At 38.9% G+C, this 16,857-nt stretch overlaps 1 protein-coding gene across 2 annotated transcripts in view; it reads right to left on the minus strand.

The window, feature by feature from the left end:
- Positions 1-16,857, minus strand: part of SLC26A8 (solute carrier family 26 member 8) — a 52,280-nt gene that overhangs the window by 34,822 nt on the left and 601 nt on the right. Inside the window, exons 2-5 of one of the 2 annotated variants that reach the window (XM_010949017.3) lie at positions 11,477-11,663; positions 6,156-6,295; positions 4,804-4,920; positions 3,159-3,340 (exon numbers count right to left, since the gene is read on the minus strand). In XM_010949017.3, coding sequence (XP_010947319.2) covers positions 3,159-3,340; positions 4,804-4,920; positions 6,156-6,295; positions 11,477-11,661 — 624 coding nt within the window. In that variant the 5' untranslated portion in view covers positions 11,662-11,663. The remainder of the gene's footprint in view (positions 1-3,158; positions 3,341-4,803; positions 4,921-6,155; positions 6,296-11,476; positions 11,664-16,857) is intronic. The other variant, XM_074348568.1, reaches the window with a different exon arrangement.

The following is a 16,857-nucleotide window of genomic DNA, read 5'->3' on the forward strand; positions in this document are numbered from 1 at the left end:
CCAATCATAAGTCGAGGAAGTGAGGAAGTTCTGTACCAAGTATTTAATGAACGAAAGAAAGGCTCAATAAATGGTTGATTCCTCCCCAGGCAACTCCAACCCAACTAAAAGTTATTCCTTTACTTCATATTCTTTTGACAATGAATTCTTCACTTTTAATAATACTAGCTTGCACTTTACAATTGTCTAGTGCACAGATTCTAGAGGTAGACAACCTGAGCCTCAATTCCAGTTTGGGATCTTACTAGTTATATGACCTTGGGCATCTCACTTAACCTCTCTATACCTTTGTTTCCTTAAAATAAGGACCATAGTAATACCTATCCTCATACAGGGGGGTGTTGTGAGGATCAAATGAGCTAAAACATGTAAAGTGCTTTGAACAGTCACTAGCACATAGCAATAAATGTTAGCTACATTATCACATTCAGAAATTTTTTTAATTTAAACTTTTAAATTTAAATAATTGTAGGTTGGCATGCAGTAGTAAAAAAACAATACAAAGAGATCCAGTGTGCCCAATTTCCCCCAATGTAACATCTTACACACCTTTAATACAATGCCACAATTAGGATATTGACATCAGTACAGCCAAGATACAAAATAATTCCATAAGCACAAGGATCTCTTCTATTGTGCTTTTATAGCCACCTCACTTGCTTCTCACCTCCCATCTCTACCCCAACCTCCATTCTCCAACCTTCACCCCATCTTTAATCCCTGGCAACAACTAATCTGTTCTCCATTTCTATAATTTTGTCACTTCAGGGATTTTACATAAATGGAGTCATCAGGATGTAAACTTTCCAAATTTCAATTTTACTTTTGCTCCTTATTATTTCCTTCCTTCTGCTTATTTTGGATTTAATTTGCTCTTACTTTTCTAGGTTCTTGAAATGGGAACTTAGATTATTAATTTGAGACTTTTCCTTTCTTCTACTGTATGCATTTTAGTGCTATAAATTTCCTTCTCAGCATGTTCATAATTGGTTGCTGAAGCATTTTTAGGATGGCTGCTTTAAAATCTATGCCAGATAATTCTAACATCTCTATCATCTCAGTGTAGATATCTTTGTACTGTCTTTTTTCATTTAAGTTGAGACTTTCTTGGTTCTTGGTATGACAAGTGATTTTCAGTTGAATTGTTGACATTTTGGTACTATGATATCAGACTCTGGATCTTATTTAAAACTTCTGTTTTAGCTAGCTTATTTTGATAAAATGCAGACAAGGGAAGGGGAGGGTGCCACCTTGTTACTGCCTGGTAAGGCAGAAGTCAAGGTTCTCCTCTCAAAAATCCACTGACACCTGAGGCAGTAAGGACTCTTCATTATAGCTGGGGAGGGATGGAAGTTCTAACTCCCCACTAGGCCTCCACTGAGACCATCCTGGCTGGAAGAGACAAGAATGCCTTTATTTCTCCCCATATGGCCTCCACTGACATTGCCACAGAGGGGGTTGTCATCACCACTGCCACGTTGTGGTGAAAGACCTGGCTTTTCACTAGGCTTTCTCGGACACCACCCCAGCAAGGAGTAGGAAGGGCGTCTCATTATTGCCCAGTGCAGGTGAAAAGTCCTGACTCCCTACTTGGCCTTCTCTCATAACACCCCAGGTCGGGGTGGGTGGGTACCTCCTTACAAGTGGGTGAGGGTAGAAGTCTGGGCTCCCCACTTGGCCTTTGCTGGCATAGTAGGGATGACACCACAGTCTTGGTTTGTTTTTCCTGGTGGTGCCCGGAGTAGAGAAGTTACCAGGTAAAAGTGTTCAGTCTTGCTAGCCTTTCCTTGTCTTGGGGCTCTAAAGAGCAGATTTTTGTTAGGCCTCTTTTTTAGCCTGTACCTGTTGGCATTTTGGATTTCTGGCTTCTCCAACACCAAGTTGGAGATATATGAGGCAAAAAGAAAACCCAAGGAAGTCACCACTGTGTTGTTCCTTGGATCCTAAGCCTGTTTGTCTTCTCTCCACCTTTCAGAGTCTTTTTATGTTTGTTTTATATATACCGTTCCAAGGTTTTCAGCTGTACTTAGCAAGAGGAATAGGGAAAAGTACATCTATTCCACCTTCCTGGAAATGGAATGTCTCCTCCTTTATTATGTGGAAAAAAAAAAAGAGAGGGAGACCCAAGCGAGGGGAAAGAACATGCCAAGGCCACTTAGATGATTAACAGGTTGCTGACTTACTGCCTGTTATTTTGTCTTCTCCTACAAGATTGAATTTTTTAACCATGGGTATTATATTTTTTCAAAATTTTGGTCTCTGTTAAAATACTAATTTCATTTCTCTGTACCCAGTAATTATAACTTACTAATGCCTACTATGTGACAGGCTCTAGGCTGAATGCTTTACGTGCATTTTCTCACTAATCCTCACAAGAACTCTGCAAAACAAATATTATTATTCACATTTAAATATGAGGAAACCAAAGCCCACAAAGTTAAGATAATTTAAGGAAGTTCATACAGCTGGTAACTGTCAGGGCTGGGGTCAGCCTACCATGAAAGCCTGCCTTTGTGGGCTCCCAATAAATCCTTACCTAATGAAAAATGATCCCAGGGGAGATCAGTGGAAATTAGCTCGAGAGTGGGTTAGTTGAGAAGAAAGAGAAATAGACCTAAAATATGTGACTTTGGTTCAGTGGTTGAAGCTTTAGCTGGTAGACTCTCAGAGGAAATGAAAGACACTGCCCAAAATAAGTTTTGATATTATTAACAAGTCATTGATATTACCTTTAGCTGTGGTCCTGTCATTGCAGAAAAAGGATCCCAGGTCTGACTCTAATGATCACTAACCAAAAATACAGTATGTGAGTCCATGAGTGCTGTTCTTTTTAAAAGAACACAAAGAAAATTTTAAAAAAAATGTGAAATCATGAGTATAAGTCTAGGCCATAGTTTCTGGGACCATTCTTTAGTCTTCAAGCAGAAGGGACTGATGAAAATGTTCAGTATCTCATCCTAAAACAATGGTGGTGGATTTCTGAAGAGACAGAAGTTTTGTCACTGAGGAGATGGCCTATCCACACATCCCATAAGTTTTCAAAAAATAAATCACTAGAGTTCCAGATATATCACAACAGATAACAGGAGCAATTAAAGGAAAGGTTCCACTTGTAGCCCTTGGTTTGTTTGTTACTTCTTCAGAGACTCAGGTCCTACCTGAATAATCCCAGTCAGCAAAGTCGTAGACGCCACCACACTCAAGGACTTGTTATAGCCCTCAAAGAAGGATAAGTTAGAAAAATCGTCCCTGATGAAAGTTCCCAGCACTAGGCGGCCACTGTTGAATGGGTATATCCTGAGGACATTGATCATCAGAGCACTCACAAGGAAGAAGGAACCTGTCAAAGAAAACATGTAGGTAGAAGATGAGGTTTTAAGTCCAGGTAAACCGACAGTTCCTGACAAAAGCAAGGCATGGTCTAATGTTTTCTCCTTGATCCGACAAACTTTTCTCATCTCAAAGTGGCCACTGAGAAGTAAGAAAGAGCAGAGGAAAGAACTCTGGCTCCACATACTGTAACCAGTTCGCAAAATTTAGTCATGGGGGTCCAGGTATTAACCTGTCTGCATCCTGGGCTTATAGAGTAGGAGTGAAGAGAAATTGACTGGAAATGTGTATCAAGCTCAGCCACTGTGCCTGCTCTTAGAACAGTGAAAAATGAAGTGCTGGTGAAAGGATCAGAAAACAAAGCTGATCAATAATAATAAGAAGAAAAATAATACCCAATACCTATAAAGGATTTACTAGGTGCAAAGTGACACTGAGCTAAACTGGTTTCAAACATAATTTAATTTCATCCTCAAGTCGGCATACTCATACATGAGAGCAAAGGCAAATCTGACCTTTAAATTACCTGACAAACAAAACTCTACTAGCCCTTGTTATCCGTATTTGGAAATGACTGGAATGTGCTTCAGGAACTTGGAAATATGGGAATAAAATAGTTCTCTCGGTGTTCAAATGTAGAATCAATGCATAATAGATTTTAGTAAAGATATGCAATATTGCCTTTTAAAAAGGCACAGGGGCCCTCCATGTCTAGCAGAATGGGATGGCAACCGGACTGAACATGCAAACATTTCTGGAGGAAGCATGTGCCAGTCAGAATGGTCTATGTTGGTTGCTTGATCTGTTGTTCAGTGGGGAAGCTCAGGAAAAGGCACTTGACTGCATAAGTGTTGGTGATGCTCTTTTAAAGCTGTCAGGGCATTTTGTGATTTGATCTCTATATGGGTTCACCTAGGTGAAGTAATTGTGCTGACAACACGAACTTCAGCTAGTATGGTCCCTCTAACAGTCATTTCTATTTATGAATTAGTAGATAGACTTTTGACTCAGGGAAGGAAAGTGCTTATCCTGTGGATTTGAGCACTCTGATGACTATGACAGCATTTTCTCATTGCAAACTAATAAGCTGACATGATTATTATAAATCAGGCCCATGGAGTTTTGTTATTATGGGTCCAGCTGAAAGGTGCATCCATTCTGGGAGTCTGGGCAAAATCATTTTTGGATTTTCTGGGTTGAGGATCATCAGAATCTAATGTGTGGTAATTTCTCTTGTCCTTTAATTCCTTTGGGCAACAGCTTGGTGACCTATTTGCCTGGTGGTGACATTATTAATGACACACAAGAAGTGTTCAATTTCTAAAATCTGAACACCAACCCTACAGATAGAATATGATTCTTTTGCCTCGTTTCTTTCTGCCTTAAACATAGCTTTAACTTGGGTTCCTGTAATAAGCAAATGATTGGAATGGAGACCTCATCCACCTCCTGTGGTTCTAGCACTGAACTCACCAATGGACATTTGATGACATGATCCAAAAACTGCATAAATTACTGAAGAACAGAAAGCTGCATAAGAAACATTGAGAGGAGGAATCAGTTGCCTTGCCAGCAAACTAAGCATCAGGTCTGAAAAGTAAGATAATTAAAGTAAGCAAAAGTGGCCTGGCTTTTAAAAGCCACCTTAAATTAAAAACTGTAAAGCTGTAAAGACTAAAGTAAAAATGATCCATGTACACAGTTGACTGAATATGGTAACAGTATCCCTAGGTGTACAGCCCTTAATTCGTACTTTTTACTCTCTCCTTTGATTTCCAGCTTCTCTTCCTATTTCATCACATGTTTTTATACCTCAATTCTAAACCAAAGGCTCAAACACCTTTCACTGTGAGTGAAAGCAAACATCACAGCAGTAAAAGCTTTAATTCCAACAGCTCAGAGGCAGCAGCACTTCCGCCCTCAGTCTAGCACAAGAAGGCCCTAGGAATCCTCCAGGACTGGAGATAAAGCTGCAGAGCAAGGTAAGAATCACACTCAACTGACTTGACTCCAAATTGGTGCATGTGGTCTCTCTTGCCAATCACTCCAGTCTCCAGTCTTGAAGCAAATCCAAAATGTTAAATCATTTCATCTGTAGATATTTCAGTATATATCTTTAAGACCCTCTTTTAACTACAATACCATCATCACACCTAAGAAATTAATAATGGTTCTTTGACATCATCAAATATCCAGTCAATGTTCAAGTTTCCCTGATTTCTCATAAATGGTTGTAGTGCTGGAGGGCCTCTAAGATGATCTGCAATGGCTAATTACTATTCATGCCCTTGCGTGAGCCCTAACCTTAAGTGTAGGATGGACCTGGTAGCTTACTTCTAATAAATAGACTACAACAAAAAGGCTAAGATGTCACTTTTGAGGTTAGGTTGCCAGAAGACTGTGGCTTCTGCCTTGGTTGCTCTCTGGCTCTCTGTCTCTTTCATTCAGGTCACCAGCTATCAGAGTTAGCTTCAAGGACATGTGACCTCAGCACTCACGCAGAGCCCTGGGCTTAGAAGGCTCCGTGCTTGACTTAATGCTCCACTCTGACTATTTTGAAATTCTGGATAGTTCTTGAACTAGGGACTCTGCATTTTCATTTTGCACCGGGTGCCACACATGTAGTTTGTCCTGCCAGTTGCCGTATTGTGAGGACACTCAAGCAAGAGTTAGAAATTTGGCAGGTAAGGAAACAAATGGTAGTGATATAAATAGAATTCACACTTTTTTCTATTCATCTAGTACAAGCAATTGTTTACTCTAGACAAGTGGACCAGGCATGATGTATATTGTCTGTGGGTGAAAAGCCTTCGTATCTTCCTTACCTTGGGGAAGTTGCACAAGGCCAACACTTATACCAGCAAGTAAGTCTCCAAGAAGCCAGTCCTTGAAACGATAAAAACACATCCACTCTAGGAAGGGAAAAACCGTAAGCATGCATCTTCGGAACTTGTGCCATGAGCAGCTGTGAGAAAGAGGAAGAGACTTGATAAGGTTCTCCAAAAACAAAAACACAACCCACAAACCTGTAGTCAAGAAAAGGCACAGCACATCCTTCTTCCCATACAGCAGAGTTTCTTGTCAGCACTATTGACATTTTGACACATTGGACGCTTTGTTGTGGGGCTCCCCTCTGCATTGTAGGCTGTTTAGAAGCATCTCTGGTCTCTACCCAATAGATGCCAGTAGTAAGCAGATGTCCTTACCAAGTTGTGACAACCAAAATGTCTCCAGACATTGCCAAATATTTCCTGGGGGACAACATTGCCTCCAGTTGAGAACCAGTGCCATATATAGGACAAGAAGTAAGTCTTGTAAGTCAGCATACAAATCAGGTCTGTGTTTTAACAGAAATTTGAAAAGAATTCAACCTACCAAAATTTTCCAGTAGAAAAATGGACTGTTACTACTTTCTCTTGGTAAGAACAGTTTTTTGAGATGTGATACTGGTGGGTGGCAGGGAGTTAACACATTCACATCATTCCTGTATACTAAAATTTTTACTGAGTATTATTAACTCTATGTGGCTTTGACCTATAACAAGAAGAAATTTATAGAAGATATAGAATATGGGTCCTGTGCTTAAGGAGTTAGCCATGTTAAAAAAAAAAAGGCAATAAGATTAAAAAAAATAAGGCTTTCATTATCCTTTTATGCAGCATATAACAACCGGAAGCAACTGTGTTCCCCAAGAGACATTTGGCAATATCTGGAGACATTTTTGATTATCACGACTAGCATCTGGTGGATAGAGGCCAGGGATGCCACTAAACATCCTACAATGCACAGGACAGCCACAAAAAATGATTTTATGGTCTAAACTGTCAACAGTACTGAGATTGAGAAAACCTAAACTTTAGATCATCTAAAAGAGCAGAATCATTGTAAACCAATCAATCGGTTAATTAATCAATAAAATTAATTTGGTTTTAAATTGCTGTTTGCTATTTATATCTTAGTATGGGCTGAAAGCAAAGAGTATGGAGATTTTTCATGTATGAGCTGTAGCTGAATAATTGGGATTTGACTATAGCAACAAATATAACTTCAGGGTATGCAAGGCTAAAATGTATGCTCAGAAAAGAAGTAATTTCAACATGTTTGACTCTCACAGCTATGAACATTACTCTCCCTAAGGTAACTAAGGCCAGATAAGTGTAAATGTCTTCGTCAAGGTCAGAGTAGTAAGAGTGGGCAGAGCTGGGGCTAGAAACCAGATCTCCTGATGTTTAGTTCAGTGTTCTATCCACTCTATTACTGCCACAGTTCCTATTGGCAGCTGTCAAATGCTGCTCAGGGGCCAGGAGCAAGACCATAGGTTTGGAAATAGCACCACATGGCTATTTTTATGAGAGTCCCTGGGTGTAAGGCAGGTGTAGAGAATGTGCTCTCTCCAATTATGGTTCTCTACGGGGGAGGGGTGAGCATGGCATTGGGACAATTTGTTCCTGTATCCAGTCCAGGGTCCCCTCCTTTCCATCTGGTGGATGACAATCCACCCTAAGGAGAGTCATCAAAGCTCTTTAGCATGGCAATAAATAAATAAATAAATAAATAAATAAATAAATAAATAAAAAAAAAATGGATATGGAATAATGAGGATTTAAGACTGATGGGAATCAAGGAAGGAGTTAGAGGGATAGAAATTGAAGCTGGTAGGGGAAGAGTATAGGCACTTCACCATGAATCTTGATTTTAGGTTAAGACGTCTTAAAAGTGAGGAACATAAGAGTTGGTGTGAAAGCACAGGAGAGATTTTTTACAAGAAAGGGAGTATTTGCAGTTGCTAACTAAAAGGGAGAAAATGAGGAAAAAGATGAGGTTTTCTGCAGAAAGAAAGAGATGGAGTTAAAAGATTATGATTTTTTTTTTTTACTAAAATAATCCCACTTATAGAGTGCTTTCTATTTGCTAGGTGCTTTACAAATGCTCTTTAAATTCTCACAGCCACTTTAAGAGGTAGGTGCTATTATCATCCCCATTTTATAGATGAGGAAACTGAGGCACAGTAGGGTGGAATAGCTTACCTAGGGTCACACAGTTGGGAAGCAGCAGAACTGGGATTTGGAACCAGGCAATCTGGCTTCTGAGTCTCAGTCTTAACCACAGTGCTGTGCTACCTTTCAGGGTAAAATTCAGAAATGGATATAACTGTATGTTTGGAAGCAGGGAATAAGAACTGCTGTAAAAGCCCATGGGAGGCAGCAGAGGTCAGATTTGTGTCTAAGGGTGGGGCAGGTGGAGGGGAGGTAAGTTGAAATTTCTTTGGTGGTACCTGTTTATGATGAGGTATAAGCCAGGAAAAGATTATCCTTTTGTAGAGACAAAGCCAAAGTGGCCCCCAAATGCCCTCTTTGACATATGACCTCTGACCCATCCTGGAGCAGAAAAAATGAGAGTAGTAATATAGGACTGGGGAGGGACATCCAAGACCACAGCTTGCAAAAGGCAGGATATGGACAAAGGAGATGGCTCAGAGGGAGGAAGGCCTGCAACAGGGCCATGAGGAGGCCTTCCTCACTTGTCACCCAACACATGCCAACTGTGGGTGATAAAGTCAAAGGATGACAGGGACTAATAAATCCAGATCATAAGTGAGGATAATTTGAGTCATTAGGGTTACTATCATGATGTAGGTCACAAAGGGTTTTTACCCTAAAGTCTATGGATGACCCAGGGGTCTATAGATAGAATTCATGGGATTATATAAACTTAAGGGAAATTATATCTTTATTTTTATTAACCTCCTAACTGAAATTTAGCATTTCCTTCTGTCATGAACATTGATAACAAACCACGATAGTATCAGCAGAGCTTGACTTTGTCACCAACAGAAATCATAAATATTTTCACATTATATTAAAACTGCTGCAGATATCTTAAAATAGCACTTATATTCATCAGTACTTACAAATTATGGTAGTTATTAGACCTACAATTATTAAATATCATAATTTTGGAAGGGATAGACTGGGATTTCAAAATTGTAGAATAGATAAACAAGATTATACTGTATAGCACAGGGAAGTATACACAAAATCTTACGGTAGCTCACAGAGAAAAAAAATGTGACAGTGAGTGTGTATATGTCCATGTATGACTGAAAAATTGTGCTGAACACTGGATTTTGATACAACATTGTAAAATGATTATAAATCAATAAAAATGTTAAAAAAATAAAAGCAATCAATTTCCAGATACTCAAAAAAATCATAATTTGGGGATTTTTTCATATTTTGATAACTATATTCCAATATAACTAATTTCCTTTATAATACTATGTATTTTAGGCATTTAAAAGTATTCTGGCAAAGACCATTCAATGGGGAAAGAACTGACTCTTCAACATATAGTGCTGAGAAAATGGGATATCCACATGGAAAAAAATGAAGTTGGACTCTTACTTTACACCATGTACAAAATTAAGAATGGATCAAGGAGCTAAATTTAAAAGCTAAAACTATAAAACTCTTAGAAGAAAACATAGGGGGAAATCTCTATGATCTTACATTTCACAATAGTTTCTTAAATATGATACCAGAATGACAAGTGACAAAAGAAAACTGTTGTGCACCAAGGACACTATCAACAGGGTGAAAAGACAGAATGAGAGAAAATATTTGCACGTAATATACTTCATAAGGGCTTAATATCCAGAATTTATAAAGAACTCCTATAACTCAACAACAAAAAGCCAAACAACCTAGTTTTTAAAAGGGCAAAGGAAGTAGATATCTCTCCAAAAAAGATATACAAGTGAACAATAAGCACATGAAAAGATGCTCATCATCTTTAATACAAGTATGTGTTTAGAGAACATTGTCATCAATGAAGTGTTCACATTAAAACAGACAATTAAGAGCAGGGGAAAAAAAGAGTGGTTAAATACAGTGCCTGGCCTGTAAAAAAAAATGCTGCAATAAGAAGATAAATGTTCAAAACAAATCAAAAAAATTTAGTTATTAGGGAAACACACACACACACAAAAAGAACAAAAATCAACCTACAATGCAACACCATTTTACACCTAATAGTATGGCTATAATCCAAAAAATGGATAATGACAAATGTTGGAGAGGATATGGATAAATTGGAACACTTGTACACTGCTGATGTGAATGCACAAAGGTGCAACTTCTATGAAAATTTTGGCAGTTGCTCAAAAAGTTAAATACAGAATTACAGTATGATCCAACAATTCCACTCTCAGGTGTATACCTAAAAGAACTCAGATACTCCTATGCCAAAATTCATGGCAGTATTATTTACAACAGCCAAAAAATGGAAACAACCCAAGTGTCCATCAAGAGATGAACAGACAACAAAACGTGGTATATCCATACAATGGAGTATCATCAGCCATAAAATGAAATGAAGTACTGACCCATGCTACAACATGGGTGAACTTTGAAAACATTATGCGAGGTAAAATAAGCCAGACATAAAAGACAAATATTGTATGATTCCACTTATATGAAATCTCTAGAATAGGCAATTCATAGAGATAGAAGTAGAAGAGAGGTAACCAGGGGCTGGGAGAGGGGGAAATGGGGCATTATTGCTTAATGGGTACAGAGTTACTGTTTGGGGTGATGAAAACGTTTTAGAAACAGATAGTGGTAATGGTTGCACAACATCATAAATGTCATTAATGCTACTGATTTGTACACTCTAAAAATGGTTAAAATGGCTGATTTTATGTTACATATATTTTACCACAATAAAAAATGTTCTGAAAAGAGGTTCAGAAGCTTTATCAGACTGCTAAAAGGTTCACAGCACAAAAACAAGTTACAGCCCCTGTACTGCAGGACCTGCATGGTCATTCTGCTCTTTAAATAGTCCACCACGGTTGCTTTTTGTTGGTGTCGTTAGAAGACCATAATGTTGGTTAATCAAACAATGTATTAACTAAGTATCATTGTGGGGGGACATCTAAGGTCTTTATGCCCAAGAAGTTTACAATCAAGAAGATGCTGCAAGACAAACCACACACACACAAAAAATCTGAAGGGAAATTACACAATAAGCTAAGGGTTCTGATGACAGGAATTCAAAAGAGGAAGACAGGAGTAGGCACTAAAAGCATCAAGTAGAGTTTGGGGGCTGCCAGCCTGGTGACAGCTGAATGATGGCACATACGCACCTGCACTGGACATGGTGACTGAAGGTGGTGATGTCAATGTCCACGTTTCCAGAGGAAGCAGTCTTCCTTCTGTGCTCCTGCTGGAAGTTCTCCTCATTGTACACATCTCGCTTCACATCATATGGGAAAGAATTCTGCCTAAATCTAGAGCCAAAACCCTGGAAGCTTCTCTCTGGTTGCATCATTCCTGGATGAATAGAAAGAATTTAAATAAAATCTAGATCCTTGGCACATTTTTATGGAAATAAAATTTCCATATAATGGTATCTTACATTTGCATAACACATTGCAGTTTTATAAAGCTTTCTCATTTATTGTATAATTTTACACTTGAAACAACCTTATAAAAGAAAGCAAAGTATATACTATTCTCATGTTACAAGTGGAGAAACTAAAGCCCACAAGTTTAAAAAGCCTTGGCTGTTGAATCATTAGAGTTGGGACTAGAACCCAAGCGTCTGGCTAGGAAGCCTAGTTTTCTTTATACTCAATTATGTTGCTATGTTGCAGGGAAGGATTAAGGGGTAAAAGTATAACCACCAATTTTCACTGAAAATGCTAAGGGTTAAGGGGTCAACACAGCGTCTTCTAACTTCTCTATCTAAAATAGCTTCCATCATTATCCTTTCACCCTTTCCTTTTCTTTATAGCACTTGCCAGTATTTGTCTATTTGTTCATTGTCTGTTTCACACACTAAAATTTAAGTCCAAGGGGAAAGACTTTGTTCACAGCTATGTCCTCACCACCCAAAATAATGCCTGACACTTAGCAGGCCTTCAATATCTCTTAAATGATGGTCAGGTATCTAGTTAGTGGCATCATGATGCAGCAGAAAAAGCACTGCACAGGATATCAGGAGACTGTGGCTCCAGCTCTGGCTATTTCTCTAACTAGCTGTATGACTGGGGGCAAATTTCTTAGGAACTGAGTTTCACTTTCCTTGTCCATAAAATGACATGGTTTGACCATATTACCTCTAAGGGTCACATCAAGCTTTAAAAATCTGTTGTATCATCCTGCTCTTAAAGAGACTGAGAAGGAGGAGTTAATGAGAATGGAGATTTATCCATCTCTGGGGAAAGTATAACCACTTTTGATCATCTGTGTTTTTGGATAATAAAAAGGCATGAACGCTAATATTCTTCCACATAAATGTGAAAAAGTGTATGCAGTACATATACAGGTAAACATTCAAATTCTGTAGATGACACAAATAGTTCTTTCACAAATAGGTGAGGTTGCAAACAAGTTAAATGTATCAGCAACATTGTTTTCCTTCAGAATTATAATGTATCAGAAGCAGCAAGCATCATTTCACCACTAACATTTATAGAGCACTTACTGTATACTAAGCATTGCACTGGGTATTTTTCATGAGTTATTTCATTTAATTCCGACAGCAATTCTAGTACCACTATTATCCCATCAGGCGATATGACTGAGGCTTCAGAAAAGTTAGGTAACTGGGCCATTGTTATATAATGTATTTTTATCCTCAAAGCATTGGGTAGCAGAAATGTGCTATATAACACTTAAGAACTAACGATCACAAATTCAATAAAGAAGTGAGAATGTAGTTGGGGAATATAGAACAGGATGGAAGAGGTATTTTGCAGTGTATTACTGAAGAGAAATAGTACTTTGTGTCTTTTACAGAAAAAAAAAAACCACAGGTAGAACTGTACACTAAAACATAAGTAATATTTTTTGCTTTCTTTCCCCAACTCATAGGAATACTGATCCAGACTGCCTTACTTTTCCTCTGTAATCTTACAATAAACTTCCATTACTAGAGTATATGTTTCTGGCGACTGAAAGAGCCTAATTAACCTGCTTATTATATTCCAATTATAAAAGATGCCATCCTGGGTTAGATCTGAGGTCTAGAATCCAGCATTCTGTTTCTGAAAGTGGCACTAAAGGAGGGATGGCATGAAGCAGGCAACCTATGAACATCACGGCATGGTGGGAACAGCGGGACTGGGAAAGGCAGCTGCAGCTGCTCAGCTGCAGCAATTATTGCCATGGGTCTTGCAGGGCCCAGCGTGGCCAGATCTGATCTTTTCCAAGAGAAGCCAAAATTCTAGATTTTTATGTGCAATCTTCTGACTTTTAAATGTTGTCAGTTACATTACATATTTTTAAAAACACAGTACACGTCTAACAAAACATCTCTGCAGGCCAGATTCAACTTGTGAACCACTAGTGTGTGACCTCTGTCCCAAGAGCCTTGTTGTTGAGGACACAAAATATCCTCATTTTCTTCCATCACAAATTATAGTTTATGCTCCAAGAATTTCTCTAACTCTTTTTCAAAGCTAAAGCATTTTATATTTCCTGTTGTCACACCCTTTGGAGGTATTGTATCTCATCTGTTTGCGTTTCGAAAGAAGCATTTCATTTTACTATCTTCAGTCTGCATCATTTAAATTTCAAGAGGTGGCCACCATCTCTTAGACTAGAATTTGATAAGTCTGTCTGCTTTTATTTTCACAATTTTACAAATTTCTACCATATGCACTCTTGGCCTTCATTCACTTCTGACTGAAGAATGCTATTTCATCTGTGGTCAATTAATTTAGTGTTCCACAAAATTTGCTGAATTCTAGATGCTCTGAGGATACAAAAGAACAAAGACTCTACAATTTAGTAGAATAAAAATACCAAAATATGGTGCTGTAAGAGTTTAGAGGTGGGAAAGACAGGAATTAACATGTATTACTGGCCTGCCATATGCCAGCTTCTTCACACACATCATCTCAAGAGATAGGTATTATTTTCCCAATAATGATTATACTCATTTTACTGGTGCGTTGAGTTCCTCAGAGTCATACAATAAAAGGCAGAGCCAGAATCTGAACCTGGTCTTTCTGATTCCAAAATAGATGCCACATCCTAATGCCATGGGATCTCCTATAGAACGGGAATAATAGTCCCAACCTAGAGGGATGAGGATGGCCTCCTGGGAGAGATATAATCTGAACTCTCCTCTGGCTAAACTAGGGGCAGGGAGGAGAATAAGATATTCAGTATTAGGGGGAAGAGTATAGCTCAGTGGTACACTGCATGCTTAACATACATGAGGTCCTGGGTTCAATCCCCAGTACCTCTATAAAAAAATGTTAAATAACCTAATTACCTCCCCCCTAAAAAATCCTAACGAAATAAATAATTAAAAATTTTTAAAGAGTTAAAAGGTTTAAATAAAAGATATTCAGGAAGAGAACAGGATAACATTACAGAGATAATATAAGGCAAGTAATTAATAGGTCTGAGTAAAGCCTGTGTCAAGCCCAAAAAGTAGGTTGAAGCCTACTCCCGGAGGGTCTTGAATGTTGGGTTGAACGTGGATTTTTTTAAACTATTTAAAATGTTCAAGGAGTAGTAATATGCATAGAGATGTGCTTTGGCAAGATAATACATGTCAGTGGTATGGTCTTGAGCTGTGCTGTCCAGTATGGTAGCCACTGGCTACCGGTGGCTATTTAAATTTAACTAAATTAAAATAAAATGAAAAATTCAGTTCCTTAGTCACATTAGCTACATTTCAAGTGCTCAACAGCCACGTGTGGCAGGGGCTACCATACTGGGCAGGGCAGGTATAAAACACTGGCATTGTCACAGAAAGTACTTTTGGACAGTGCTGGAGATGGGAGAGACTGAGGCAAAATGATCAACTGGAGCCCATTGCTATTATGGTTGTCTAGGGTAGAGGCAATCAAGTCATAACTCATGGTACCACAGTGAGGATGGCTAGGAGGGGCAGGTGGAAAGCTGCCTTCAAAGAGTTCATCATATGACTGGCTAAAGGCAGCAAGGAAAAACATGATTTCATTATTGTTTTGGTTTGTTTTTAGTAGTCATCTCTGGAATTTCTCTAGCTCCATTATGTCTTTCTTGACTTCTCAGAAACCCCAGTCATTCGTTTTCACGCACTAGCAGGACACTTTTCTATAAGGTATGATGATCAGAAGCTGCTACTGACAAGCTACGGTAGATGTACTTTAACGTGGAGAAGATGGTGCATTTCCCAAAAAAGTAATCCAAACTACACTGATGGGATAATGACCTTTCAGCTGACATACAACCCAAGCGGGAATCTGTTACTAGCTCCTACAAATTCCCTGATGTTTCTTGCCATGAGACAAAATATTTAGGTGGGTGGGCCATGGCCTGAAGAACTTAAAGTTTCATTTTCTTATTCTACAAGTGTGATATAATTTGGGGCATCTGGATTCACTACTTACTAATAAAAATTAATCTCTGGAGCCCACATCTGGTCCTTGTACAAACAGCATCAGCATAATGAAGGAATTTGTTAGAAATGCAAATACTCATGCCCCATTAATAAGACATAATTAATCAGAAACTCTGAGGATGGGCCAGTAGTCTGGTTTAAGAAGCCCTCCAGGTGATTCTGATACACAGTGAAGCATTTGGACCACTGTAAATGTAGCCAATTATCTTTGTTGAGTCAGTCTTTCAGATCTAACTTAGGGGGCACTGTTAATATGGGCACTTTTGACCCAGCTCCTTCATCCCCCATACTACCCCTATTTATTCAGTCATCCACTGATTCATTTACATCATGTTTTGAAAGTATTTAAAAAGCATAGAATAAAAAATTTAAATACAACCCAATTTTATGACTACTAACCCAATAGATGTGAAATCCTGAACCTTAGTTTCAAGACTCTCTTTCCCCTCATATGTCTTTCATATGTTCTCTATAATCATGATAATCATGGGAAGGTAAAATTCACTTCCAAAATTTCAAAATAGATATTTTTAATTCCATCAGAAGCAACAACCCTTTGCCCCTTACTACCTATGTTTTTGTGGTGAATGTATGTGGAAAAAGAAAAGGCACTGCAAAAGCGCATTGCTTTCAGTAACTTTCAGTCACTCTGTCTGGTGGCTGGGGATGAATAATCAGAGGACAGCCCTCAAGGAGACACACAGACAACTACCTTTAATGCGACCTGGTAAGAGTATTACCAATGAGCCGTCTTGGAGAGAAACTCATTATTGGGGTGGGGATGTTGAAGGTGGCTTCACGGGGGACATGGATAAATAAACAGGACTTGATAGGAAAAGAAAGGGGCCAAGAGAGGTGGGAGAAGAGGCTGCGTCACAAGGAACTGAAAGAACAAAAGCAGTGATGTCTGAAAAGAAGAGGCGCGTCTGGGCAGTCGGGCCTCGGGAGGAGATGGATGGGGTGGTCAGGTGAGGCTTGGGCAGCAGACCAGCTCTGGGCTCCCAACAACCCACAGGAAGAGTGTGGAAGGATTCAGCTTGCCAAACGTACACACAATCTCTTGTCATTGCCATTCCACGCGGCATTTCAAAAGTAGAGACCACACCTCTGAGAGGGAAGCTC

Source organism: Camelus bactrianus, chromosome 20, assembly GCF_048773025.1.
Source record: "Camelus bactrianus isolate YW-2024 breed Bactrian camel chromosome 20, ASM4877302v1, whole genome shotgun sequence".
Classification (NCBI taxonomy): Eukaryota; Metazoa; Chordata; class Mammalia; order Artiodactyla; family Camelidae; genus Camelus; species Camelus bactrianus.